The 27427-nt window shown below is 43.2% G+C and overlaps 1 protein-coding gene across 1 annotated transcript in view; it reads left to right on the top strand.

The window, feature by feature from the left end:
* Positions 1-809: 809 nt before the first annotated feature.
* The window catches only part of Lonp2 (lon peptidase 2, peroxisomal), a 105670-nt gene continuing 79052 nt past the window's right edge, over positions 810-27427 (top strand). The window contains exons 1-6 of the mRNA XM_040735334.1: positions 810-1154; positions 13296-13530; positions 15988-16119; positions 18056-18178; positions 19437-19600; positions 20992-21086. Coding sequence (XP_040591268.1) covers positions 922-1154; positions 13296-13530; positions 15988-16119; positions 18056-18178; positions 19437-19600; positions 20992-21086 — 982 coding nt within the window. The 5' untranslated portion in view covers positions 810-921. The remainder of the gene's footprint in view (positions 1155-13295; positions 13531-15987; positions 16120-18055; positions 18179-19436; positions 19601-20991; positions 21087-27427) is intronic.

Below are 27427 nucleotides of genomic sequence, written 5' to 3' on the forward strand. Positions count from 1 at the left end.
ATAATAATGGATTTCTTTAAAGCTTCAAGCTCACTGTATCATGTGAGATGATTTTTAAATAAAGAGCCATCTCTAAATAATATTTTGAAAGTATCAATTTAAAATACTAATAAGATAAAGCAAAATGGATGCAATGTCCCAGACTTAAGAGATCTAGGAGATAGGCAAAGTGAAAATTAAGGACACTAGTAAAACCCAGAAGATTGAGGGAAGGTCAGTGGGTAATGGTAATACTAACTTCCTCGTTTTGATAATGAACCCTGATTGTGTAATATAACAGTGGAAACCGGGTGAAAGGTGTATGAAACTTGTTAAAATCTAAAATCTATTCAACAACAGGTTAAAAAAATACTTCTAGTGTACACCGTTCAAATACACTCCTACTCAACATTGCTTTTATATCTAAATGTAGGCACAGTTCACGCTGACTGCACACCAGTTTCTTTAACTCGGACTGGCATCATAAGTTCAGTGCTGAGCACAGCAGCAGAGTTTGGACCCGGGGACCCACCGTATCTCTGGACTAGGCGGAAGTGGAGGTGTTCTGGTGTAGGGACCAGCCTAGAGGCCGCTGCCAGAAACTGAGGGGCCCAGGCCTGGGGGCGGGGCCAGAACCCGGTACTATTGGGCCAGGGGGGCGGGTCATAGCCCAAGGCCGGAAGCCTAGTCGCTCAGGCCTCCCGGGAGGGTTGTGGGCGGGCCGGAAGCGGCGGCACATGGGCCTGGGGGCGGGGCCGAAGCTGCCGGGCTTGAGCCTAGGGGCCTGGGAACGGGGAGGGGGCGGGGCCGGAAGCGTCGGCACTCCGGCCTGGGGGCGGGCCGTAGTGCGCTGTCTGCGGTGCGCTCGGGTGGCCTTGGCATAGGACGATCAGAGCTCTCAGCGGAGTCCTCCTGACAGTCCTGGTGCTAACAGCCGTCGCCATGTCGTCTGTGAGCCCCATCCAGATCCCCAGCCGCCTTCCGCTGCTGTTGACGCACGAGGGGGTGTTGCTGCCCGGCTCCACTATACGCACAAGTGTGGACACGGCCCGCAACCTGCAGCTGGTGCGGAGCCGCCTGCTCAAGGGTACGTCGTTGCAGAGCACCATCCTAGGGATCATCCCCAACACGCCGGACCCGGCCAGCGACGCGCAGGACCTGCCACCTTTGCACAGGTAGGCCGCACACCCCGAGTTTTCCCCACCCGCGCCCCGGCGGCCTGCGTGCACGGTTGTGTCTCAGCCGCTCACGTGAGAAGTGGGAGTGGCGCTTTTAACCAATGGCCATTAGCGAGCTAGATAACTCTCTGGAGCAATCGCTGATGCGGGTAGAAACTCTGTGCTGTCGCTTGATTGCCTGTCTGTTGCTGGTGATAATCTGATTGGAAACCCGGTCCGAACCGCTATAGGCCAGTTCTGTTTACTTTCCTGACCCCTCCCTTCTCCCTGGGTGCTGCTCCCTTCCCCCACCCACCTTTCACCCTGTTCCCTTTCTCAGTTTTCAACCGGCCTCCTGTCATGTTCTCCAGTTGAAACACTATAAATCTAGAGATTTCTTTTTTTGTCCTGCTCATGCCTAAACTGCGCAGTTAACTTTTGGGTGTTTTGTTTTACACTATGCTACCCATTTTCTCCGCCTCCAGAGGCCTTCCTATTCGCATTTTCCTTGGGGTCTCCCTCTTCAACCTTCCTAGTCTCTTCCTCTCACCTGGGCTCCATCCTAGCGCTTTTATCTTAGGCTCCAAGCCTGTCACTGGATTGTCCCGCGTCCTGGCCCTAGTCACTTGTGCCTGACTCTTCGTCTGTAACCTTAAAACTGCATCTGTCTCTCAGGTGCATTATGAAGGCCCCGTCTGTGTAGACTCTTTTGCACCATGCTTTGATCGATGGCTGTGCTCCCTGGACTGTACAGTGGTTTCGGATATAGAGCACTTGAAGTGTGACGGCTCTAGTATGAGTTTTAGCGCTGGAGTGGTTGTGTCCCAGAAAGGCTCCCAACTCCAGGCAGCTTAGGGCAGTTGGTCACCCTACATGTGTCGTAAATATGCAGTGCACACTGGGTTTTGAGAAAGCATGAAAAATGTTGATAATGTTAAAAGAGTAAATGTTGGAATGCTAATATTTTGGCCATTTCACCTGTTACTACTTTATTTGTGGATACTAAAATCACAGATGTGACTGGTATTTTTATTGAACAATACTGATCTACATATTGTATGTCTTAGCTTATCTTCAAACTCTGCTCCCAAGTCCTTGCTTCATATGTTGTACTGAAGGCATTTCTCCAGTTTGGAGAGCCTCCTTCCCCTCTTTATTTTCAAATTAAGGAATCCTGACTCTGAATGGATTCTAATAAAGTTTAGAATGCCTTCTTTTTACTTAAGTGGGACTACATTTCTTTGACAAAAATTGTAGCTTTTCTTCATATTTTCAAAGGAGACTTATAGTTCCTTAAAAACAAAACAAACAGTAAAACAAAATAAACCCACAACAACTAAATAATGGTATTTTACATTGCATCATCATGAGAATTTTTTAACTCCATTTGATCTGTTTTGACCATTGCCTAAGCAGGGTTAGGTTTCAGTACTTTATTCCAACATATATTTGATAATCATTTCCCAACATATCAACTCATTCCTTAAACCTCTGCTTATTTGTCCCATTTTTTTTAACATTCTTTGTTCAACCACTTAGTTGAGGCAAGTTCTCATGATTAGATTTTTTTTTTGTATTTCTTCTGGGGGGAGTACGTTAGAGATTGAACCTATGTTTCTCATGCTTGCTAGATAAGTACTCTACCATTAAGCTACATCCTCAGCCCTTTTTTTAGTTTTTTATTTTGATTCTGAGTCTCGCTGAGTATTCTGTGCTGGCTTCTGCTGTGGAATAACCCTCTGTACACTGTGAAAATGTGTTGCTCTCATTGTTCATAAAAAGCTGATTGGTGGAGGGCTAGGCAGATTTTTGGAGCAGAGAGAATGCTGGGAAGAAGGGTGGAGTCTCAAGAGTCAGGAAGAGATACCATGAGATGCAGAGTGAGTGGGACGGGAAGTACGAAGGTGAGGTAAACAAACCTCGGGGCAGAACATAGATTAATAGAAATGGGTTATTTTATTTTATAAGAGCTAGTTAAACACAAGCCTAAGCTATCAGCTTAATATAATTAATATAATATAACTAATATAATTAATATTAAGTCTCTGTGTGGTTATTTGGGAGCAGCTGGTAGAACAGAGCTGATCAGCTGTCCCCCCCCCCAAAAAAACCCTCTGCCTACAGGCTTTGAACTCTTCTGTACCTCAATCAAGTATTGAACTGGTGATTGTCTTGCCTCAGCCCTCCAAGTAGTAAGGTTTATATGTCTGTGCTACCAGGTCTAGCTTGATTTATTTCTAATGTGAGCAGTATGGTTTTTTATGTCATCTTGACACAGCTATAGACTTCTGTCTTAGGTAGGGTTTCTGTTGCTATGAAGAGACACCATGACCACAGCAACTCTTATAAAGGAAAACGTTTAATGATGTGGCTTTTGGTTCAGTCTATTATCTTCATGGAGGGACATGGTGGTGTGCAGGCAGACATGGTGCTGGAGAAGGGGCTGGGAGTGCTACACCTTGCACAGGCAACAGGAAGTCGTCTGAGGCACTGGGCAGTGTCTTGAGCATATGCAAGACCTCAAAGCCCACCTCCACAGTGACACAATGCCTCAAACAAGACCACACCTCCTAATAGTGCCACTCCTTTTGGGGTACATTTTCTTTGAAATCACCACATCATCTGAGAGGAGGGAGCTTCAATTGTGAAAATGTCTCTATAAAATCAGACTGTAGGCGAGCTGTAGAGCATTTTCTTATTTAGTAATTGATGTGGGAGGGTCTAGACCACTGTAGGTGGTATCGTGCCTGGTTGGTGGTCCCGTGTTATAAGACAGAATGACGAGCATGTCATGAAGAGCAAGGCAGTGAGTGGCTCTCCTCCATGGCCCCTGCATCAGCTCCCCCTTCACGTTCCCGCCATCCTTTAGTTCCTGCCCTCACTGCCTTTGATGATAAAAGGTTATATGGAAGTGTGAGTGAAATAAACCCTTTCCTCCCCAAGTTGCTTTTGGTCATGGTGTTTCATGTTTCTTTGGAGAGAATTGTGGAAGGACTTTGGAACTTTGGGCTAGAAAGGCCCATTGAGTGTTCAAAGCTTGGTGAGCTTTTCTGTGGAAACTTGGAAGATAAGAATATTGAGAGCAGTGCAGATAATAGAGGCCTGGCTTACAAAATTTCAGAGAAGAGCAAAGACTCTACTAGGACTTCTGTGTGAAGAATCTGTGGTGTCTGGTCAGCTGGAGCTGAAGAAAATTGGCTGTGATTGACAAGACCCCAGAACTACTAAAGCCTTTGCTTTGCTGGGACAATGAATGCTGGTCAACTGGGGCTGAAATATCAGTTGTGATTAAGAAGAGGCCAGCATCATTGACCTGAAATCTTCTGGGAAGTCCTCCTCAGAGTCAGCACATAGAAGTTGTATTCCAGAGGTGACCAAGGCTTTCCCTTGGTCTGGCAGCTGAACTTGGTAGTTTGAGTGTCACCTGGGTATTACTAGTTTTGAAGGCATGAGCGGGTCATGGAGAAGCTGGGACTTGGCACTGTGTGGCAGGACTGGAACCCCTGAAGAGAGCCCAGCTGGACAAGAGACCCCAGCGTTGATTACCACCAAGAATAGCAGCAGCAGTGGTGTGGAGCCGTCGGGAATGTAAACGACTGACTGTGTGCACTGCAGAGGGCACTACTGCAGAAGTGACCCAGGCCCAGAAGACCATGATGGAATCCCACATAATCGGACATGGTGTGACTCACACCTTTGGAGTCTAGTTTTGCTTTGTTTAAGTTGTGACTGGGACCTGGTTCTTCCGTCTTTTTTTTTTTTTTGGTTTTTCAAGACAGGGCTTTTCTGTGGCTTTGGAGGCTATCCTGGAACTCTCTCGGTAGACCAGGCTGGCCTCAAACTCCAAAGATCTGCCTGCCTCTGCCGCCCGAGTGCTGGGATTAAAGGCATGTGCCTCCAACGCCTGGCTTTCCCTCTTGAAGTAAGAATGTACTTAAGTTGTATTTGATTTTACAGGAGCTGACAGTTAAAAAACTAATTTTTAGAGCGATTTTGGGGTTTTAAAAGAAACTTTGGATTTTAAAGAGACTTAATTTTAAAGTGTTTGAGTTTGTAAAGACTGGGACTTTTAAAGTTTGTAAAATGTTTTATATTGTGATTTTGTTGTTAATGTGTAATTTTGGGGAGGAACAAGAAAGGAAAGACTATGGCTTAGCAGAGATATGTTTGTGTGTTCCCAGTTGACAAAGGGTCAATTGTCCTGGCTGGTTTTATGTCAACTTGACACAAGCTAGAGTCATTAGAGAGGAAGAGAGGAGGAGACCTCAATTGAGAAATGGTTCCATAAGATCAGGCTGTAGAGCTTTTTTTAGTTAGTGATTGGTGACTTACCAATTCTTACCCAGCACCAGGTTGGGTCACTCACAACTGCATATAACTACAGCTTGCAGGGATCCAATGCCCTCTTTAGCCTCTGAAGGCACTGGCATACACCTGACATGTGCTCATGCCCCCCCACACATAGATATACACACACATGTACGTGTAAGTTTAAAAGGTAGTGTTAGTTATATTTTAGGCTTGAGGGTTACCAATTGCTTTCACATAAATAACTACAAATATAGCAATAACTAAATTCTCTTTGCCTGAAACTAAGTAATAAGTGATGTGCAGTCTCAGCATGCATGTAGTGCCTTTGTTTTAGATGATTCAAAATTAACTGGCAGTGCTGTTGGTTTCTTTACAGTGTTGGGGAATTGAATCTAGGCTCTCAGCATGCTAAGCAAAGCACTGTACCACTGAGTCACACCCTAGTCCAATCATTTAAATTAGGTGTGTGTAAAAAGATTCCACAGAGTTTCAGCAGTGTAAGAACTCACCAGGCCATAGCTATATCAGAAATATTGTTTGTTACTTGAAAAGTTTATATACAGAAGGATTATACTATGTTCCCCAGAGTAGATTCTGAAGTCTTTTCTCTGTCGTGGGTTTCAAAATGCTTTGTTCTTTAGTAGTATGAACATGGGACTATCTAGTGTTCACCGGTTTCTACACACACGTGTCCTTCCCCGTTACTTCCTTTTCTGGATGCTAATAATGCCCAGCAGTGAATGCAGGTCTCTGCTCCTGACTGATTTCTTTTACAGTCTCCTTGTGACCAGCCCCAGTACCCAAGGACTTTGCTGTCCTCTGTTTCTTACCCCCATTTGCTGGCTTTTCCACGTAGCAAGACTCTTCTTTCATGGTTAGTGGATAGGCTTGTTACTGTTACTGGATAGGAGGCTTTTAAAAAGGAATGTGGGACTTGGCTTCCATGCCACTAAGGACCGCCTGTATTTCTTTGCTTAGCTGAATGGTATAATTACTGGATCCTGTGTGATTAGCTGTCTCAGTAGTAAAAATGTGCAACCATTTAACACCATTTGCATGGTATCATTCATTTTTCAGCCTTATATTTTAAAAACTTTTGTTAGTTTTTGTATAAATGGGGGGGCAGTCACACATGCACTCCATGTAGTACCTGTGGAGGTCAGACAACTTGGAAGAGTCATTTCTCAACTTCTGCCATGCAGGTCCTTGGTATTTAAAACACATTTACAAGGCTTACCAGCAGGCACCTTTATGCCTAAGCCATCTCCTTGCTTAACTGTTGTAGAATATTAGTTGAAGATGTGTTACATGTGCTTATGCTCTAGAATATTTGTTTAATGGTGCAAAGATGTGTTACATTCTTTTATGTTGTATTTGTTTAACTCTGTGAAGCTATGTTACTTTACCTGTCTAAAGCACCTGATTGGTCTAACAAAGAGCTGAATGGCCAATCACAAGGCAGTAGAAAGGACAGGTGGGGCTGGCAGGCAGAGGGAATAAATTGGAAGAGAAATATGAGAGGGGGAGATCTATGCTCAAGGAACGAGAAAAGAAGGAAGAGGACATCAGGGGCCAGCCACACAGCCAGACATGGAATAAGAAGGAAAGAGAAGATATACAGAAATAGAAAAAGGTAAAATCTCAGAGACAAAAGATAGATGGGATAGTGTAAGTTAAGAAGTTGGCTAGAAATAAGCCAAGCTAAGGCTGGACATTCATAAGAAAGAATCAGCCTCTATGTGATTATTGGGGTGCTGAGTGTGGGCCCCCAAAGAACAAAGAGTCAAAAGAGAGGAAAAAAAAACCCTTAACATTGTTCAGGGTCCATGGATGCCTTTCTTCTGAGTGTCTAGTGTCTCAAACCCTTTTATTTGTTGATTTTCTTACTCATTTATAAGACCCCAAGTTAGTTTCTTTGACATTTATGTAACAAAGTATACAGACATCAACAGATTCATAGTTCTATAGCTGAAAGAATCAATTTTTGCCCACACATCACTCCTACTTGTACCTAGCAATATTCTTAGGCATTCAAGGAACACTATCAGATAATAATAAAATGTTTATGCTTAATATTTAATATTGACATGTATGCAATGAAGAGTCTACTTAGATCTTCCAAAGTCTTTATCTACTCTTCTAAGAAACATCTGTTTGCAAGTTGTGTGTCTTACATTTGGAAATAATGTTTTAAGAAAAGGTGACAGTTAACAATTTGTAGCAACAGATGTCTTTTCTAATTTATTCAATTTGGGACTGTTCTAATAGAATCCTGACTTGTTTCTAAATAGTTATTAATAATGATACATTTTCATGAAATCATCACTGACATCAATGCTTACAGCATGCCACTAAGACAAAAAAAAGTAAAACCATATTTCCTAGAGATGTGTAACTGTTTCCACTGTTTCATTAAAGCTGTGTTTTCTGTATCTCACCTAGTTAGAAACTATCTATCCAAGTATGCTTACTATTGCTGAAACACCATGACCAAAGCAACCTGGGGAGGAAAGGGTTTATCTGGCTTACACTTCCATATCACTGTTCATCATCGTAGGAAGTCAAGGCAGGAACTGGGAAGCACAGGAACCTGGTGGGAGGAGCTAATGCAGAGGTCATGGAGGGGTGATGCTTATTGGCTTGTTCACCATGGCTTGCTCAGCCTGTTTTTTTGTCTGTTTGTTTGTTTTCTTTGGTTTTTTTTTTTTTTTTTTTTTTTTTGGTTTTTCGAAACAGGGTTTCTCTGTAGCTTTGGAGGCTGTCCTGGAACTCACTTTGTAGACCAGGCTGGCCTCGAACTCACAGAGATCCGCCTGCCTCTGCCTCCCGAGTGCTGGGATTAAAGGCGTGCGCCACCAACGCCCGGTTGTTTTCTTTGTTTTTTAATAGAACCCAAGACCACCAGCCCAGATATAGCACCTATAATGGGTTTGGCCCTCCTACATCAGTCACTAATTAAGAAAATGCTTGCCTACAGCCTGATCTTATAGAGGCATTTTCTCATCTGAAGTTCTCTCCTTTAAGATGATTCTATCTTTTTTTGTATTTTTTATTATTTTAATTTTAAATAGCTTGTTTTACATGTCAATCCCAGTTCCCTCTCCCTCCCCTCCTCCCGCGCCCTCCCCCCCTGCCATCCCCCCCATCCTCCCACCCTATTGCCAATTCCTTCCACATAGGGGATATCTAGAGTCTGTCATTTCACTCAGGGTAGGGTCCAGGCACTCCCCTAAGAGTCCAGGCTGAGAGAGCATCCCTCTTTATGTTATGGACACACGATGTCCAGAAGATCAAGGGGATGGGTGTCAGGCAGGGCATGGGGAGGTCCCCCCCCAGACTCAAGCTCACCTGACTGGGGTCGCTGGAGTTTGGGGCCTGGAAGGGCTGATGTCTTTCCTGTGTGGGCGGGTCTTCTGGATGCCAGGAGCGCCCCGGAAGATCGAGGGGATGGGTGTCGGGCAGAGGATGGGGAGTGTGTCCATCCCCCCCCACCCAACCCCAGACCCAAGCTCACCTGACTGGGATCGCCAGAGTTTGGGGCCTGACTGGGGTCTCTCTAAGATGATTCTAGCTTGTATCAAGTTGACATAAAACTAGCCAGGACACTCTGCTAACAAGTGTTCATTTTTATAATTCCTAATAGTACAAATTCATATCATCCATTGTGGTGAGATAGAGTGAGAATTGTCATAAGACCTAAGCCAGGAACTCCATTGCTAACAAATATCTTTGTAACTTGAAACTATGGGTAACCACAGAAAATACTTGGAGTTCTCATATGAATAGAGGGCTTTTGAGTGAAACAGAAACAGCAATGACAACAAAAATCACTTGTTTGGTAGATAGGACATGGTTTAAACAATTCCTTTCTGCTCTCACCTTAGAAAACTGCCTTTCTTGAGTGTTCCGTTTGGATTTTCCTACCACCATAGAATTTTCAAATAGTTCTCCTGGATTGCCCAAGGCAGTTTCCAGATTATACAAACCATAGCCCTCCTACTCAGACTTCATATGGAATAACATTCTGTAATGTTTTACAAGTTCGGAAGGTACATTGCAACTGGAAACTTCAAATTTTCTTTGATCTTTAACAAAAGCAGAATATTGCAAAGATGCATTTATTGCAGGGCAGCTGCATAAAGGGAAAGGCATCACTCATCCAAAGGTGTGAATTTGTGCCTGAAGTTGCAAATTCCATATCTTATAAGGTACATACTCTAGTAGAAGGGCAAGACTGTTTAGAAGAGTGAGTATCCTGGGTACTTTTCTTCTGCTGTGGTGAAGTACTCTGACAAAAGCACTTCAGGTAGGCAGGGTTTATTGTGACTGACATTTTAGGTGAGAAAGTCAGGGCAACAGGAGTTTGAACTAGCTTTCACATCACATCCCAAATCAAGAAGCAGACAGCAATGTGCTCAACTCATTTTCTTATTTATATAGAACAGTGTCATAGACTAGGGAATGGTGTCACTCACAGTGGACAGATCTTACCTTCTTAATGAACCGAATCAAGTTAATGTCTCACAGGCATGCCCAGAGTCCCATCAAGGTGACAATTGAGATTAGCCATCATAGTGACAGACAGGAGGAAATTAGATTCATTGGCTATTTCACTTGCTTACTTTCATATATAAAACCTGGAGCTAAGTAGTGTATTAATTACTTTTCTATTGCTATGATCAAGCACCATGACCAAGGGAACCTTGGTTTTGTTTGGGCTTGCAGTTTGAAAGGGATAAGAGATCATTACCACAATGGTGGTCAAGCATAGCAGCAAGAACCAGGAATGGTGGCAATAACAGCCAAGTGCTCACATCTTAAACCATACTAGGAAATGTTGTGGAATATTACTTTAACTATGTGAAAGTGTATTACATATGTTTATGCTGCATTTGTTTAACTATGTAAAGATGTGTTGCTGTTTCACCATGCCTACCTGAGGTACCTGATTGGTCTAATAAAAAGCTGTATGACCAGTAGCTAGGCCGTGGAGGGATAGGTGGGACTGGTGGGCAGAGAGAATAAGTAGGAGAGACGAGAAGAGAAAAGGAAAGGAAAGAGAGGTAGACACTGGAGCTACTCAGCCAGGCAGCTAGCAGACAGATAGACGTGGAGTAGGAGAGAAAGGAAGGAAGGAAGGAAGGAAGGAAGGAAGGAAGGAAGGAAGGAAGGAAGGAAGGAAAGGAAGAAAGAAAGAAAGAAAGAAAGAAAGAAAGGTAGGTAGAAAACCTCAAGGCAAAATGTAGATGAAAAGAACCAGGTTAAATTAAGTTATAAGAGCTAGTGGGACAAGCATGATAAAGCCAAGCATTCACGACTAATAAGAAGTCTCTGTGTCCTGATTTGGGAGCTGGTTGGTAGCCCCAAAGAAAGCATGCTATAAGGAAACAGCAAGAGCACACTGGGGATGGCAGGAGGTTTTGAAATTTCCAAGCCCCCCTCCAGTGATGCACTTCCTTCAGCAAGACCATACACCCTAAGCCTCACCAACTGGGGCTCAAGTATTTTGTGGTGATATCTTTCTTGTACAAATAAAGCCTGTCTGGGGGTCAGAGAATGGAGTTTGCCACTAGCTAACCATAGAGATCTGAAGGTCTATACAGATAGACAGGAAGTGACGTAGCTGGGCAGAAACAGGATACAAGCAGGGAGAAACAGGAAATCGATCTCCTGTCTGCTGAGACACTAAGGAGTAAGGTGTGCTGTGGCTTGCTCCTTCTCTCTGATCTCTCAGCATTTCCCTCTATATCTGACCCTGGCTTTTTATTATCTAGATCAATTAAGAGCCCCATTTACAGTATTTAAATGTGCAAAAATGTGGGGGGCATCATATTCAAATCACCACATTCTACTCCCCAGCCTCCAGAGTATCATGGCCATATTTTAATGCAAAATGCATCCAGTTCAACTTAAAAAGTTCCCATAGTCTTTTACAGGATCAAAACAGTTTTTAAATCCAAAGACTGAAATTTCTTGACTCAAGGAACTGTCTTAACTGTAATGCCTTGTAAAACCAAAAAACTAATTACATAATTCCAACATACAATGGCAGAGGATATGTAATACCCTTTCAATAGGGAAGAATTAGGGCATAAAACCCAGCAGGGCTAACACCAAAATTTCTAGCTTCTTATCCAGTGTCAAAGCTCTGTCATTCCAGCTTTGCTGTCTGCAACACACTCCTAAACTCTCCAGGCTGGTTCTACACCCTGTATATAGGTCTACTTGGCAGATGTCCCACAGTGCTGGCATTTTCAACATTTGGGGTCTCCACTGAAACTCAGGCTTCAACTTCACAACTCCATAAGATGGCCTGTCAAGGCTTCTTGCCCTCTCAGGGCCTTGATTCAGGGCCTTCCTTCTCACATGTCTGGCCTCAGTGGTTCTTTGAATCTCCAGAAAAGGTTCCACAACCTCTTTCCTCACATATCCCTCATGACTGTAAGGCCAAACCTGTGAACAATACTTCTAAGTTCAGCTGCCAGCTTGGGATGTACCCTGGCCCCTTGAATCACATATGCAGTAGCTTTTGTTTGTCGTGCCTTTCTAAGAGCAGGCGATTCCTTAGGTCTTCTTTTATGAGGTAGAAGCTTAGCTCAGTGGAATTTTGCCCAAAGGATGCTCTTTCCTTTACTCCAGTGTGGATTTGGTCCATCCTTAATGACACCAATCTTGGCCGTTTTTCAGCCTTTCTCCCAGCACAAGCCTTGCCTTTAACATTATGCTTTCCAGTGGCCTTTTCTTCCAAACTACATTTTTGTATCATTCCTGTCCCACTTACTCTGTCATCACTGTAGTCTGCATAAGTGTGATTACTAATAACTGTGTGACAGTCAATATTAGGCTGTCTTGAACTCTCCTCCACCAAAGAAATCAGTCCACTACCTTTTAATTTAGCCTCAGGAAAAGTTCTTGGAACGTGGATAGAAAAAGGCCTCATGTTTTGCCAATATCACCAGCAGTCCTCTAGCCCCTTTGCTAGTATTGTTCCCTCTAAAACATCTTGAGCTTGGCCTACACAGTCTTCATAGCACTGTTTTCCAAGCTCCTAGTAGGATGGCACCTTTATTTCTGATTACAATATTCAACTAAATTCTAGTCTAAATTTCCAGATTCTTGAGCATTTGTCAAAAAAAAAAAAAAAAAGAATAGTTGGTCAGGTCTGTCATAGCAATAGCCCAGTCCTTGGTACCAACTTCTGTCTGAGTTACTTCTTTATTGTTGTGATAAAACGCCATGACCAAGGTGACTTATATAAGGAAGGATTTCTTTTGGCGGATGGTTCCAGAGGGATAATGGTCTATCACCGTCATGGAGGGAAAGTGTGGCTGCAAGGTGACTTATATAAGGAAGGATTTCTTTTGGCGGATGGTTCCAGAGGGATAATAGTCTATCACTGTCATGGAGGGAAAGTGTGGCTGTAAGCAGCAGGCATGGTGGCAGAAATAACTGAGTGCTCATATTTCCTCCTCCCTCGCTCCCTCCCTCAGTCTTCTTTCTCCCTGCAGTGCTCCCTTTCTGCATTTGTGTGCTGTAGACATAGTGTACACATGCATCTATAGGTTTAGATCTGCATTTTGTATGTGAAAGAAAGCACGATATTTGTCTTTCTGAGTCTGGGAAACGCAGCACTTTTGTGGGGGCTGGGGATTTTCCTGTGTAGCCCTGGCTGTCCTAGAACTTAGTCTTTAGACCAGGCTGACCTCGAACTCAGAGACGCCCCTGCCTCTGCTTCCTGAATTCTGGGACTAAAGATGTACACCACCACACCTGGCTACGTCAGACTTTTTGAAGGGAATTTCTGTTCTGCACGTTAAGTGTAATGCTAATGTTTTGTGTATTTTTCAGGATTGGGACAGCTGCCCTGGCAGTTCAGGTTGTGGGCAGTAATTGGCCCAAGCCACACTACACTTTGCTGATCACAGGCCTGTGCAGGTTCCAGATTGTGCAGGTCTTAAAAGAGAAACCATATCCCGTGGCTGAAGTGGAGCAGCTGGACCGACTCGAGGAGTTTCCCAACACCTGCAAAACCAAGGAGGAGCTGGGAGAGTTGTCGGAGCAGTTCTACAGATATGCAGTTCAGGTGGGTGCCTTCAACTTTTCCTTAAAGCCTTTTGCCCCTTGGTTCTTTGCTGTCCTGAGATCAGGTGACTCTGTGAGGTGGTGAAACTGTGGGGCTGTCGAGCTGCATACATTGAAATGATTTGTGGTATTTTATAGTGTATTCCAGTTTTCCTTTGCCTAGGTTTGTTCTTAAATCATCCTGGACATCCTGGCCAACTCTTTCTAAAGGTATTCCAAAGTTATGATTACAGTTTCTTGAGAATCCCCAGACCTGTTAAACCTAAGTGTTTAATGTTTAAATGAAAATAATACAGAGTTGCCACCAAAATACTCAGTCCAGATAATAGAAGTTATACTGTTTCAGGTCCAGTCAGGCTGCACAGATTAGCGGCTGTGGAAGGGTGAAGCCATAGTGAACCAACTTCAAGAACAGTAACACTTTGACTAGCTAGAATGCCAGGAGGGAAACATGCTTTAGCTATGCATAAAGAATTACTCTCCTTAATTCTGTGTCAGTTTTTTTGTCAACTCTAGATTAAAAACTTTTTCCACCTAGTTTTACTTAAAACTGTAATAAAATGTGAAATTGTATTATCAAATGTAGTCTCCTACTTTTCTATTAGTGTAATCCACTGACCCTGACTGAGTCTGAGGACTGACTAGCTGGTGCCTAAGGTCTTGATTTCAGACACCCACTGATGACTGAAGTGTGGAACAGATGTACACAGCCTGTGGAATTTGCATCTGATGATCATTCAAAGTAATATGCGCTCCCTGGGAAACAGCAATAGAAATATGGAGGGTCTGGAGTTGTCCCTTCAGGGCTGAAGGAAGAGTGTGTGTACTGGAAGGAAGAACCTCCAGTACGTGAGGCAGGCTTATATGCTCGTGATTTGCAGAGGTGGGAAGCAGGATGACCCCATTTAACACAAAGGTGCAGCTCAGTAGCCTCTCTTCTGACCTTTACTTCTCCCGTGTGAGTCCACGGAAGCCTGTTAAACGTGAAGATTTTACAGTGACATTAGAAGAACTTTTGCAGGGAAATCAGATTTAGCTTCTGCCTTTTCCCCCCCTGTATTTGGTGTGTACTCTGCTTTGTTTCATTTTTATATGTGTGTTTTATTTTTGTGTTACGAACTTTTAATTAAGTATGTGCATTGAAGCCACTGGCTTTGCTCTCCTCGTTAGACTGTAAGAGTGTGTTTAGTGAGAGCGTCTCTTGCCTTCCCTTCAACTCCTTGCTTTCTAGCTCTTTCAGGGAGACCTGCTCTTCTGGAACTTTCTGAGTTCCTTCTACTCTTCCCTATCCCTGACTCGTTCTACTTGCTGAGCCTTTCTCCTTATGAGTCAGAAAAGGGAATCTGATTTAGTATTTCTGCCCAGAAGGAATGTTGATATGTCTCTTATGTTTCAAAGATTCGCACAAGCTAGGCAGTGGTGGCACGAGCCTTTCTTTAGTCCCAGCACTTGGGAGGCAGAGGCAGTTGGATCTCTGTGAGATTGAGGCCAGCCAGTCTACAAAGCTACACAGAGAAACCCTGTCTCAAAAACAAAAACCACCACCACCAACAACAACAAAATGGCAAAGATCAGCCCAAGACTGCAGCAGTTTCTGTATTCAGAGGAAGTGAGAAAGGGCAGCCCAACTGTGTGCCCAAAAGAAAAGGGAATCTCTGTCACTTGTCCTAATAACTAAGACAGTGGCTGGAAGCTTATCTTCAACTTAACTAGCCTGGAAGTTTTGTTTGTTCGGTGTACGCTCCCCAAATAAATTATCAGTGTGCAAACTAATTAACCCAAATAGTACACTGAAAACTAATATTTCAAGTAGTAATTGCCTGTTATATTAGCATCAACTGTGCTATCAATTTCCAGAGTCTAGTTACTACATTGTAGTTATGTAAGAGAGTGTTCTTTCATTAGGAACAAGAGGCATGATGCCTGCAGCTTCCATGTAGTATGTCTGGGAAGTGCACAGAGAGAAAGCAACATCACAAGACAGGAAGAATTAATGAATCTAGATGAGTAATACAAGGAGTTCATCATGCAACTTTGCTATACATTTGAGTTTTAAAGTCATAGAACAATTTGCAAAGCCTTGTACAATTTTAGTATTACTTACTAGCCGTTTTTGCTTTTCATTCATAGACATTTAAAAATATTTTGGTTTTTTGTGCATATGTGTGGGGTCAGAGGGCAACTTTCAGGAGGCAGTTATCTCCTTCTACCATGTGGATCCTTGAAGTCACGGGTCATCATACCTGGAAAGTGGTACTTGTACCTGCTGACTTGCCTCTCAGGCCTGAAGTACTTGTTTCTTCTGTGGCCTGTGAAATTCTTGCTGTTATGAATCAGTGGTCTTTCAAAGCAAAAGATACAGACGCAAACATTAAACCTGTATAAAAATCTGATTATTTTGGTTCACAAATGCCACTGCTTGATTTAATTAGACTCTCTTTTGTTTTTTTTCTTTTAGTTGGTTGAAATGTTGGATATGTCAGTTCCTGCCGTTGCTAAATTGAGACGTCTTTTAGATAGTCTTCCAAGGGAAGCTCTACCGGACATTCTAACTTCAATTATTCGAACAAGTAACAAAGAGAAGCTCCAGGTACTGTGGCCTTCTGGAATAGATCTGGATGGTACTTACCCTTTCACCTTCATAAACGCATTCAGGAGGCTCAAGGATGTAGTTAAGATGCTTTTACTCTAAAACATTGACTTCTTCCAGGCATTGTGACACTTGCTTGTGATCGAAGCGCTTAGGAGGTAAAGTGGAGAGATCAGAAGTTCAGGGTCATCCTTGGCTGCATGTGAATATCAAAGTCAACTTTGGCCACATGAGACCCTCTCTCGAGGAAAGAGGAGGAGGAAGTGGGAGGTGGGAAGGAAGAATAGGAACTGACTTTCAAAGGTGGTTATTTTTACCAGGCCAGTAGGTAGCACACAGCCATAATCTCACCACCCTGAATCAGCAGTTTAAGGCTATTTTAGACTGTGTCTCAGGACCAGAAGCAAACAAAACAGAGTTTATATTGTTGTTTGCATAATCAATGCATTTTTGGGGGGTACAATCAGTAGTAGTGGTGGTCAGTTTATGAAAACAGAAAGCAGAAGATGGTTTTTAAAGTAAATATCTAATTTTTATTTAAATGCCACATATTTGGGGTTATGGGGGATCAGAGATTGATGTTAGTTACCTTTCTCCATCACTTTATACCTTCCTTCTTTAGACAGGATGTTTCATTGAACCTGGAGCTCTCTGGTTGGCTACACTGGCTGACAGTGAGGTCTGGGACATCTGCCTGGCTCTTCCCCTGACCTCTAAGTGCTAAAGTTATGGAGATGAGTCAGCACCCCCAGCTTCTGTACGGTCCCTGGGAATCCAGACTCAGGTCCTCAGCTGATATGTGCTGCTTGGTACAGATTCAAAAGGTAGAAGCAGGAGAGTGCAGACATGCTTTGGAGTCACCTGACTGCAGCATTAGTGAGCACATTATCCCAAGGGAGTGGAGGGGAGCAGCTGCTGAATCAGGCTGCCCTCGAGATCTGTTAATCATCTATAGAAAAATTTAATATTTGGAGCTGGGGAGATGGGTCAGTGGGTAAAGTACATGAATGGGTACCTGAGTTCAGAGTTCTAGCATCCACGTCAAATTGAGGCACAGAGGTAAGTGAGCATTTGTAACTCCAGGACTTTAGGAGACAGTGGATCCTGGGAGCTCACTGGCTAGTGAGTGTCTAGCCAAAATGGCAAGTTCTGGCTCTCTGAGAAATCTTATCTCAAAAGAGGAGTTGGAAAGAGATAAAGAAGACATCTGACATTGAAACCCCTTTGGCCTCCGTGTATGTGTGTGTTCATGCACACCACACACCACACACCCCATGCATACATATTCAGACACATACACAAAGTAATATTTTGAACCTAGAATTTGCTGAGATCCAAAATACACATGGACTAATTCTCAGAAACGGTTGAAATCAATCATGTTTGGTTCTCTTCCTCTTTTTGTTTCTGTTACCAAGCCCAGCTATATATTTAGTTCTTGATCATTGGATTTGACATTTTAAAATAAAAATCAGTATTTTTGCTTGTGTCTTTTTAAAATTCTGCTCATTTCCACCTTGCTGATAATATAATTTGGTGGTGTTAGCTATTCTATAGCATGATTTCTATGTTAATGGAATTGTTGAGGTTCTTTCAGTTTAGAGGAAAATTGGCACTGAAAATTGGCAAGTTGGCTGCATCCCATAGTTACCTGAAGGAGACTGGCTGACCCAGGCCCAGTGTGGCCAAAGTGCCCGAAGTGGCCAGTAGGTTCAGGCTGGGCTAGAGGTGAGGCCTACCACAACACAGAGTGCCTCAGAGCTGTAACTACTCAGGCACTGCACACCACCCTGGTAGGGTCCCAGTGGGGCCAGGGCCATGTGGATTACAGTTTTGCCTTTCTTGTAATTTAAGGACTTAAATCATGGTTCAACCTGCTTGTGCTTAGAGCATGTGCTTCTGGAAAAGGTGCTATTAATTGACTCACGCTTCCTAGATCTTAGATGCCGTGAGCCTGGAGGATCGGTTCAAGATGACCATACCCCTGCTTGTCAGACAGATTGAAGGCCTGAAATTACTTCAGAAAACCCGAAAACCCAAACAAGATGATGACAAGCGGGTAAGTATCTTTCTTTCTTTTCCTTTTTTTTTTCTTTCTTGGCAGGGTCTTGCCTTGCCACCCACGGTGGTCTTGAACTCACGGCGGTTCTCTTTCTCTAGCCTCAAGATTGCCAAGAGTATAGACATGTGCCATCATCCTATCTCACTCTTTTATTGCATTTTCTTTCTCTCTCTTTAATATGAGATTAAGTTCTTTTTGAGAAATGAAAAACTTGGAAGCCAGTATGTGTCTGTATTTCTAGCTACTAGGGAGCAATAAGTAAGGTGATCTCTTGAGTGTAGGTGATAGGAGCTAGCATGAACTACCTAGCAAGAACCTATTTCACAAAGAAACAAGAAAACAAAAACCTTGAGAAGAATTTGAAAATAAAGAAGACAAAAGTTTATTGTTTCTAAGAAGATCTTGACGTGTTCAGAGCAGTTCTCTTTATTGCCTGGATTTTCTTTTAGTATATAAACCCCAATCATGGTTCTTAATAACATTCCCAAAATGCTGTCATTTTGGTCTAGCAATAGTTGAAATTAGTTCATGATACTAATGAGTTGGGAATTCAAAGAACACATACAGCATTTTTAAAATATGATAGCAAGATTGTGGGGAAAAGTCAGGCGGTGATGGCGCACGCCTTTAATATCACAAGAAGGCAAGTAAGCAAGGTGGCACTCACCCAGCCACGAGACAGATGAAGTTAAAATTAACGTGGAAAGGTTGGGAATGCTAAGAGACATTTACATGCAGGAGACCCTGGCAGTTACTGAGTGTAAGTGGCAGTGTGTGTGAGAAAGCTGTGCAGTCAGGTGTGGAGGACACCTGCTTCCTAGTGTGTCTCGTAGACACGTCCTATCTGTTGTGTGCACTGACAACCCTGCCTGCTTTATGCTGGTCTGTTTCTTAAGTTCTATGTCTGAATGTGTGCACCTACCTCCCAATAGTTCTGAACCCATTTCTGAAGGTACCAACTGTAGCCCTAAGTGTCTATGTAGCACCCATCCTGGCCTACCTTAATCTGGTACTTCTTTCCTCTCTTTCCCTCCCTCCCTCCCTCCCTCCCTCCCTCCCTCCCTCCCTCCCTCCCTCCCTCCCTCCCTCCCTCCCTCTCTCTCTCTCTCACTCATCCCCCCCCCCCACCTCTCCTCTTTTCATTCCTTGTCTTGCCTGTTTTGTTTTATTAATGCTTTGGACACTGGGCTCACTTTGTAAACTCTTTGCCTCCTGCTTCAGCTCCGATTTGTTTTGACATATGCTTTCTACTTAGGTTATAGCAATCCGCCCCATCAGGAGGATTACACATATCCCAGGGACCTTAGAAGATGAGGATGAGGAAGAAGATAATGATGATATTGTCATGCTGGAGAAAAAAATTAAAACGTCTAATATGCCAGAGCAGGCTCATAAAGTCTGTGTCAAAGAAATTAAAAGGTAAAAGTTCATTAGTGTCTTCATTTTGCTTGCTAATGTTAAAAATGATTGCTCGTGGAAACTTGATTATGCTACCTTGAGTCATGCTAAAAGCTACACTATTGTTTATTCACTGGTCTTTGTCTTTTCTTGTGCTTGATAGGTTCTTAGACCACCTATGCATATTACTTCATTGCCATTTGGTCTTTCTTGACTTTTATAATTAACTTTCTCTCTCTCTCTGTATTTATTTTGTTTGTGCGGGTATTTAGCCTGTAAATACATGCAGTGCTTGAGGAGATCAGAAGAAAGCATTGGATCCCCTGGGATTGGAGTTACAGATGGGTGTGAGCCATCATGTGGGCGCTGGAAATCAAAACCTGGTCCTCTGTAAAGGCAGCCAATGCTCTTAACTGCTAAGCCATCCCTCCAGCCCCACCCTCCCTAACTCTTGACTTGCAGCTGTGATTAGTGGAGTGTTCTTTTTTCATTGCTTTATATAGCTTACATCTTGAAACATTTCTTTTTCTCAGCTTTTTTGGAAAAGGTCTCTCTATGTAGGTCAGACTGGCCTTGGCTTTGAATTCAGTCCTTCTGCCTCAGCCTCCTAAGTGACTAGACCATAGGCATGTACCACCTTGCTCACCTGTGAAAACATTGTCAATATTCCTAAATTAAAACCATTTTCACTGATCTTTTCTCCAAAGACTGAGAGGCAATTTGTCTGTTCTCTTTGTATTCTGCTGTCACACCTAACTACTATAGCTGCCTTTTCAGTGTCTAAAAGAACTGACCAGATTCCTTTGTTTAGTTACAAATTGTTTACAGGTCAGGGGCCTGTTTGTTTCGTGGTTCTAAGAGTTTAACCCAGGACCTTGTGGACAGTAAGCATGGTTCTGCTACTGAGGTGTATCCCAGCTCTGTTGTTTCATTTTCTCATTAGGTATGAATTCCAGAGGAGGGCTAGGGCTGTAGCTCAACAGTAGCATGCTTGCCTATCATGTACAAGGCCCAGGTTCTGTCCCCAGTACCGCAATGAATTAATTCGTTAATTAACACCAGGGAATGGGACCTGTCAGTTTTTCCTTCTATAAGCAAAGTACAGGAGAACCGTAACAACAGAATAGGATATATTTTATTTATTTTTTACTTGTATGGATATTTAGTTTATACATACGTATAGCGGATTGAACATTCAGGATAGCCTTGGAGTTTAATAAAGCATCCATTTTCTGATATATATATATATATATATATATATATATATATATATATGTTAAATTTGTCAACTAGTTCTTTAAAACCTTGTTAAGGTTTTTCAAGCACACTTTATAAGGAGACATGCTTGTTTTTTCTGTTATTGTGGAATTATTGTGTTCTTGAACCTGTTGACTACATATTTTTCCCCACAGACTCAAAAAAATGCCTCAGTCAATGCCTGAATATGCTCTGACTAGGAATTATTTGGAACTTATGGTGGAGCTTCCTTGGAACAAAAGTACAACTGGTGAGCTCACAATGACACCTGCTTTTAAGTCTCATGGTCACTCAGAAATCTGATGCAAACTTTGGTTTTACAAGCATAGCAGGGCATGGTGTTACATGCCTATATTCCCACATTCAGGAGGGTTCAAGGCTTAAGGTCAGCCTGGGCTACATTGGGAAACTCTATCTCAAAAAACAAATAGCAACAAATTTTTACTTTAATTATTTTGAAACCACTTTATTGAGATGTTGTGGCATAGAAAAAGTTGCACACATGTTATGATTACATCTTCATGAAATTCAAAATACCTTTCATGAAATTATCAGGATCACCTACACTGTAAGTATACCTATCACTTCCCAAAGTCGGCTCCCATTCTTTGTGTTCTTCTTCTTTTTAAGATTTATTTATTTATTTAGTGTACTTTGGGGTTTTGCCTGTATGTCTGTCTGTGTGACGGTGTCAGATCCTGTGAAATTGCAGTTACAGGCTATTATAAACTGCCATGTGGGTGCTGGGAATTGAACATGGGTCCTCTGGAAGAGCAACCGGTACTCATAACCACTGAGCCATCTCTCCAGCCCTCATTGTATTCTTCTGATCGGTATGTGTGTGATAGAGAAGCAGAGTCAGAGAGGGAGAGGTGACAAAAACATGTAACAACTGCTCTTAGCAACATTTTTTAAGTTTTTTTATTTTATGTGTAGAGTGTTTTCGCTCCATGTATGTCTGTGTATCACTTGTGTGCAGGGCCCAAGTTGGCCAGCAGAGGTCTGTTGGATTCTCTGAGACTAGAATTGTAGAAAGTTTTGAAAAGCCTGTGGGTGCTGGACATTGAGCCTCGGTCATCTGGTAAAACAGCCAGTGCTTTTTACTGTAATCATCTCTCCAGCCCTCTTCTTAATAAATTTTGGTTTGGTTTGGTTTGATTTGGTTTTGGAAACAAGGTCTCACTAAATAGCCTTGACTGTCCTAGGATTCATTCATTATGTAGACCTCAAACTTACTGAGATCCACCTGCCTCTACCTGTTAGCACATTTTAAAAATACAAAGCAGTTTTGTTAGCTTTTGGCACTGTGTCACATAGTAGGTCTCCAGAACTCACACTTGTCTAACTGAAAATTGAGACTCTTTTACCATCACCCTCCACACCCTTCTTCCCCTAGATCCTGGCAGCCGTTATATCTACGTCTGAGAGTTTTAAATTCCACATTTTAAGTGAAAGCATGCAGTATGAGTCTGTGTCTGGCTCATTTCTGTTAGTGTGAGAGCTCTGTGTATTGAAATTAATTAAATTTCCTTATTTTTAAGTCTAAATATAATAGTTACATGGATATACCACATTTTCTTCATCTATTCATCTCAGTGGACATTTGAACAGCTTTCATTTCTTAGGTATTGTAAATAATATCATATTGCACTTTATGTCAGCATGTAGACATTCTCCAAGGTCCTGCTTTCAATTATATATACCCAGAAGTGGGACTGCTTAGTCATATGGTTTGTTTGTATATTTGTTTATTTGTGGTTTTTTGAGACGGGGTTTCTTTATGTAACACTCTGTCTTGGAACTGGATCTGTAGACCAGGCTGGCTTCAAGCTCAGAGATTCAACTGTCTCTGCCTCCCAAGTGGTGGGGTTCAAGGGGTGCACCACTGCTGCCTGGCTGGTAGGTTTATTTTTTAAGTGTTAAGAAACCTTTGTACTAGCATCTAAGAACACAGCAGTTACTGAGAACACATTCAGGAGTAAAAGAAAGAGTTAGAAACATCTTCTTGTGCTAGGCATGGTGGTACACTCCTGTAATCACAGCATTTGAGAAGCGGCAGCCAAAGATCAATAACACAAGGACCATGTAGTGGATTCAAGGCAAGTCTATGCTGCCTGAGGCCCTGTTTCAAAAAAGAAACAAAAAATTCCTCGGACCATTTTTTCTGTTTCTCAGATCTAACAAAGCTATTTATTATTTTTAGGCTGTCATGGTTTTTGTTTTTGTTTTTCCAACTTGACAGAAGCTACAGTTATTTTAGAATAAATAACCACAGTTGAGAAATTGCTTTCATAAGACTGGTGTGCCTGTGGGGCATTTTCTTAACTAGTGATTGATGGGGGAGGGCCCAGCCCATTGTGAGTGATGCCACTCCTGGGCTGGTGGCTCTGGCTGTGTTAGAAGGCAGGCTGAGCAAGCAGTGGGGAACAAGCCAGCAAGCAGCACTCCTCCATGGTCTCTGCATCAGCTCTTGTGGGTTTCTGCACTGACTTCCTTGAATGCTAGACTGTGATGCAAAAGTACAACCTCACCACTCCCATCCTGCCAAAGAAGAGAAACCTCTATACTGTTTTTAATTCTGGACATACCAATTCCCATCGCTGTAACTGTGTGTGAGGCTCCCATTTCTCCATATTCTCACTGTTACTTGGTATAATTTGGTTTGTTGCTTGTTTGAGACAGGGTCCTATGTAGGCCAGTTTGGCTTGAACTCACTGTATAGCTAAGGAGGATGCTCCTGCCTTCCACCTTTCCAGTACTAGGATTACAAGCATGCACACGCCCAGCTCTTGATTCTGCATTTGATGAAATGCCGTTGATGTCATTTTCAAAATTGTCATTGCCAAGAACAACTCTAGAACTTCTCATTCATCTGCATGTACTGTCTGGTGTTCCCTGCAGCATTTGTTGGAAGAGACTATCCTTTCCCTAGTATTCAGTTTTGAAGGCCTTATTGAAAATTAGTTGGCCATATATGTATGAATTATTACTGGGCTCTGTTCTATTCCATTCTTTTTTTTTAAATAATAATTATTTAGGTTAGAAACAATCTTGTTTCACATGTCAATCCCAGTTCCTTCTCCCTCCCCTCCTCCCCTGCCCTCCCCACCAGGTCCCCCAGTCCTCGACCCAATCTCCACTCCAATTCCCAGGGAGGGGTGAGGTCCTCCATGGTGGAACTCCAGTAACTGTCATGTCATCCAGGGTAGGGCCTAGGCCCTCCCCCAAGAGTCCCAGCTGAGAGAACCTCCATACTGTGGCATGGGCACTCAAAGTCTATTTGTATGCCAGGGATAAATACTACCCAAGGCCCCATAGATTACCTAGGCCTCCTCACTGACACCCACATTCAGGGGGTCTGGGTCAGTCCCATGCTTTCCACACAGCCATCAATCTGGAGTCCAGGAGCTCCCCTTTGTTCAGGTCAACTGTTTCTGTGGTTTAAACCAGCCCATTCTTAACTCCTTTGTCCATCAGTTCTCTCTTTCTGACACTGGATTCCAGGAGTTCAGTTCAGTGTTTGTCTGTGGGTATCTGCCTTTGCTTCATCAGTCGCTGGATGAAGGTTCTGTTTCCTAGACCCTCTTGGCAGTGGGATTGTAGGTTGGTAATCCCCTGATCCACGTCTAAAATCCATATATGAGTGAGTACATACCATGTTTGTATTTTTGTCACTGGGTTACCTCACTTAGTATGGTTTCTTCTAGTGCCATCCATTTGCCTGCAAATTTCAAGATTCCATTGTTTTTTTATTTTTCTCTTTTAAATATTTTTTTTTTTTGGTTTTACGAGACAGGGTTTCTCTATATTGTTTTGGAGGCTGTCGGTCCAGCCTGGCCTCGAACTCACAGAGATCCGCCTGCCTCTGCCTCCCGAGTGCTGGGATTAAAGGCGTGAGCCACCACTGCCCGGCTAAATAATTTTTATTTAAATTTAAAAGTCATATTTTACATACCAATCCCAGTTCCCTCTCCCTCCCACCCTCCCATTCCCTCCAACAACCCCCCCATCCAATCCTCAGGTAGAGTGAGGCCTCCCATGGGGGAATCGTCAAAGTCTGTCACATCATTTGGGGCAGGACCTAGGATGAGAGAGTATCCCTCCATAGAGAATGGGCTTTTGGGCATGGCAGTATTAATGGTCAATTTGATCATGGACCTGAAATAATCTTTTCCATGTGGTAGTGTTTCTCCAGCCACATGCAGCTACACCTGTACCGGTTTGTGCAGTTAAAGACCAGCTTCCACCTAGGTCATGAGTTTACTAAGTCACCAATAGAAGACAGCGACAGGCAGCCATGCCTTCGAGCACCTTACTTGGATTGAATGCATTATTTCTGTGTAAATGAAGTTCTTTAAATTATTTTTAAATTTAAATTTAAATTAGAAACAAGGTTGCTTCACGACAATTCCAGGTCCCTTTCCCTTACCCTCCCCTCCTCCCATGCCCTCCCACCAACCCCCCCCCCAGCACCCCCTCATTTCCCCAGGGAGTGTGAGGTCCTCCATAGGGGTGTCCATAGTCTGTCATTTCATCCAGGGCAGGGCCTAGACCCTCCCCCAAGAGTTCAGGGTGAAAGTGCATCTCTCATTGTTGGATGGGCGCCCAAAGTCCATTTGTATGCCAGGGATAAATACTGATCTACTGCCCAAGGCCCAATATATTCCCTAGGCCTCCTCACTGACACCCCCATTCAGGGGGTCTTGATCAGTCCCATGCTAGATTCCCAGGCATCAGTCTGGGATTCAAGAGCTAACCCTTGTCAGGTCAGCTGTTTCTGGGGGTTAAACCAGCCCAGTCTTAACCCCTTTGCTCATCAGTCCTCCATCTCTGTCACTGGATTTCTTGAGTTTAGCTCAGTGCTTAGCTGTGGGAGTCTGCCTCTGCTTCCATCAGCCTCTGAATGAAGGTTCTGTTTCCCAGACTCTCTGACCATGGGATTGTAGGCTGGCATTCCCCAGATCTATGTCTAAAATTCATATATGAGAGAGTACATGCCATGTTTCTCTTTTTGTGACTTGGTTACCTCACTCAGGATGGTTTCTTCTAGTGCCATCCATTTGCCTGCAAATTTCAGGATTCCATTGTTTTTTCTGCTGAATAGTACTCCATTGTGTAAATGTACCACATTTTCTCTATCCACTCTTCGGTTGAGGAGCATCTAGATTGCTTCCAGGTTCTGGCTATTACAAATAATGCTGCTATGAACATAATGGAACAGACGTCCTTGTTGTATGAATGGGCATCTTTTGGGTATATGCCTAAGAATGGAATTGCTGGGTGTTGTAGTAGACTGATTCCCATTTTCCTGAGGAATCTCCATACTGATTTCCAAAGTGGCTGTACAAGTTGGCACTACCACCAGCAGTGGACGAGTGTTCCCCTTTCTCTACATCCTCTCCAACTGTCATTGGAGTTTTTGATTTTAGCCATTCTGACTGGAGTAAGATGGTATCTCAGAGTTGTTTTGATTTGCATTTCCTTGGTGGTTAGGGATGTTGAACACTTTCTGTAGCCCACTTTTTTTTTTTTTTTTTTTTTTTTTTGGTTTTTCGAAACAGGGTTTACAGGGTTTCTCTGGGGCTTTGGAGGCTGTCCTGGAACTAGCTCTTATAGACCAGGCTGGTCTCGAACTCACAAAGATCCACCTGTCTCTGCCTCCCGTGTGCTGGGATTAAAGGCGTGCGCCACCAACACCCGGCCTTGTAGCCCACTTTTTAATTGGATCCTTTAGTGTTTTGGAGACTTGCTTCTTGAGTTCTTTATAAATTTTGGAGATCAGCCCTCTGTCAGATGTGGGGTTAGTGAATATCTTTTTCCATTCTGTGGACTGCCTGTTTGTCTTGCTGACTGTGTCTTACAGAAGCTTCTCAGTTTCAGGAGGTCCCATTTATTAATTGTCTATCTTAGTGTCTGTGCTATTGGAGTTATGTCCAGGAAGCTGTCTCCTGTACCAATTCATTCAGGGGTACCACTCACTTTCTCTTCTAAGAGGTTCAGTGTGACTGGATTTATGTTGAGGTCTTTGATCCATTTGGACTTAAGTTTTGTGCATGGTGGTAGACATGGATCTATCGGCATTCTTCCACATGCCAGCCTCCAGTTATACCAGCACCATTTGTTGAAGATGCTGTTTTTTTTCCATTGTCTATTAATGCTTTCACATCAAAACCACACTTTCTGATTATTGTGTAACACACTGAATCTGCCCAATGTTGCCCCTGTGCACGTGGTGTGGGTCTCCACTGGAGCATTGGCAACATACCAGTGGCCACAATCCCAGGGGAAATGATAACTCCCTCTCTTAGTAGCCTGTGCACTTAACCCGAGTGAGTTCCAGCCTCCTCCCTGCTTCCACAGCTTGGCCCATGTGTTGCGGGGCTGCCTGCCTCTGGGTGCCTGAGTCAGTTCTAGCCTTCTCCTTGGTCATTAGCCTCTACCCCAAAGTTTGCTGAAATTTTGACATGAAAACATAAAAAGTGAACTTTGCTGGGCTCATGGTGGTGCACACTTTGCCTTTAATCTAGCACCCAGGACGCAGAGGCAGTCGATTCTGTGAGTTCGAGACCAGCCTGGTCTACAAGAGTTAGT

The sequence above is a fragment of the Mesocricetus auratus genome, unplaced genomic scaffold (assembly GCF_017639785.1).
Source record: "Mesocricetus auratus isolate SY011 unplaced genomic scaffold, BCM_Maur_2.0 Super-Scaffold_100045, whole genome shotgun sequence".
NCBI classification, from domain to species: Eukaryota; Metazoa; Chordata; class Mammalia; order Rodentia; family Cricetidae; genus Mesocricetus; species Mesocricetus auratus.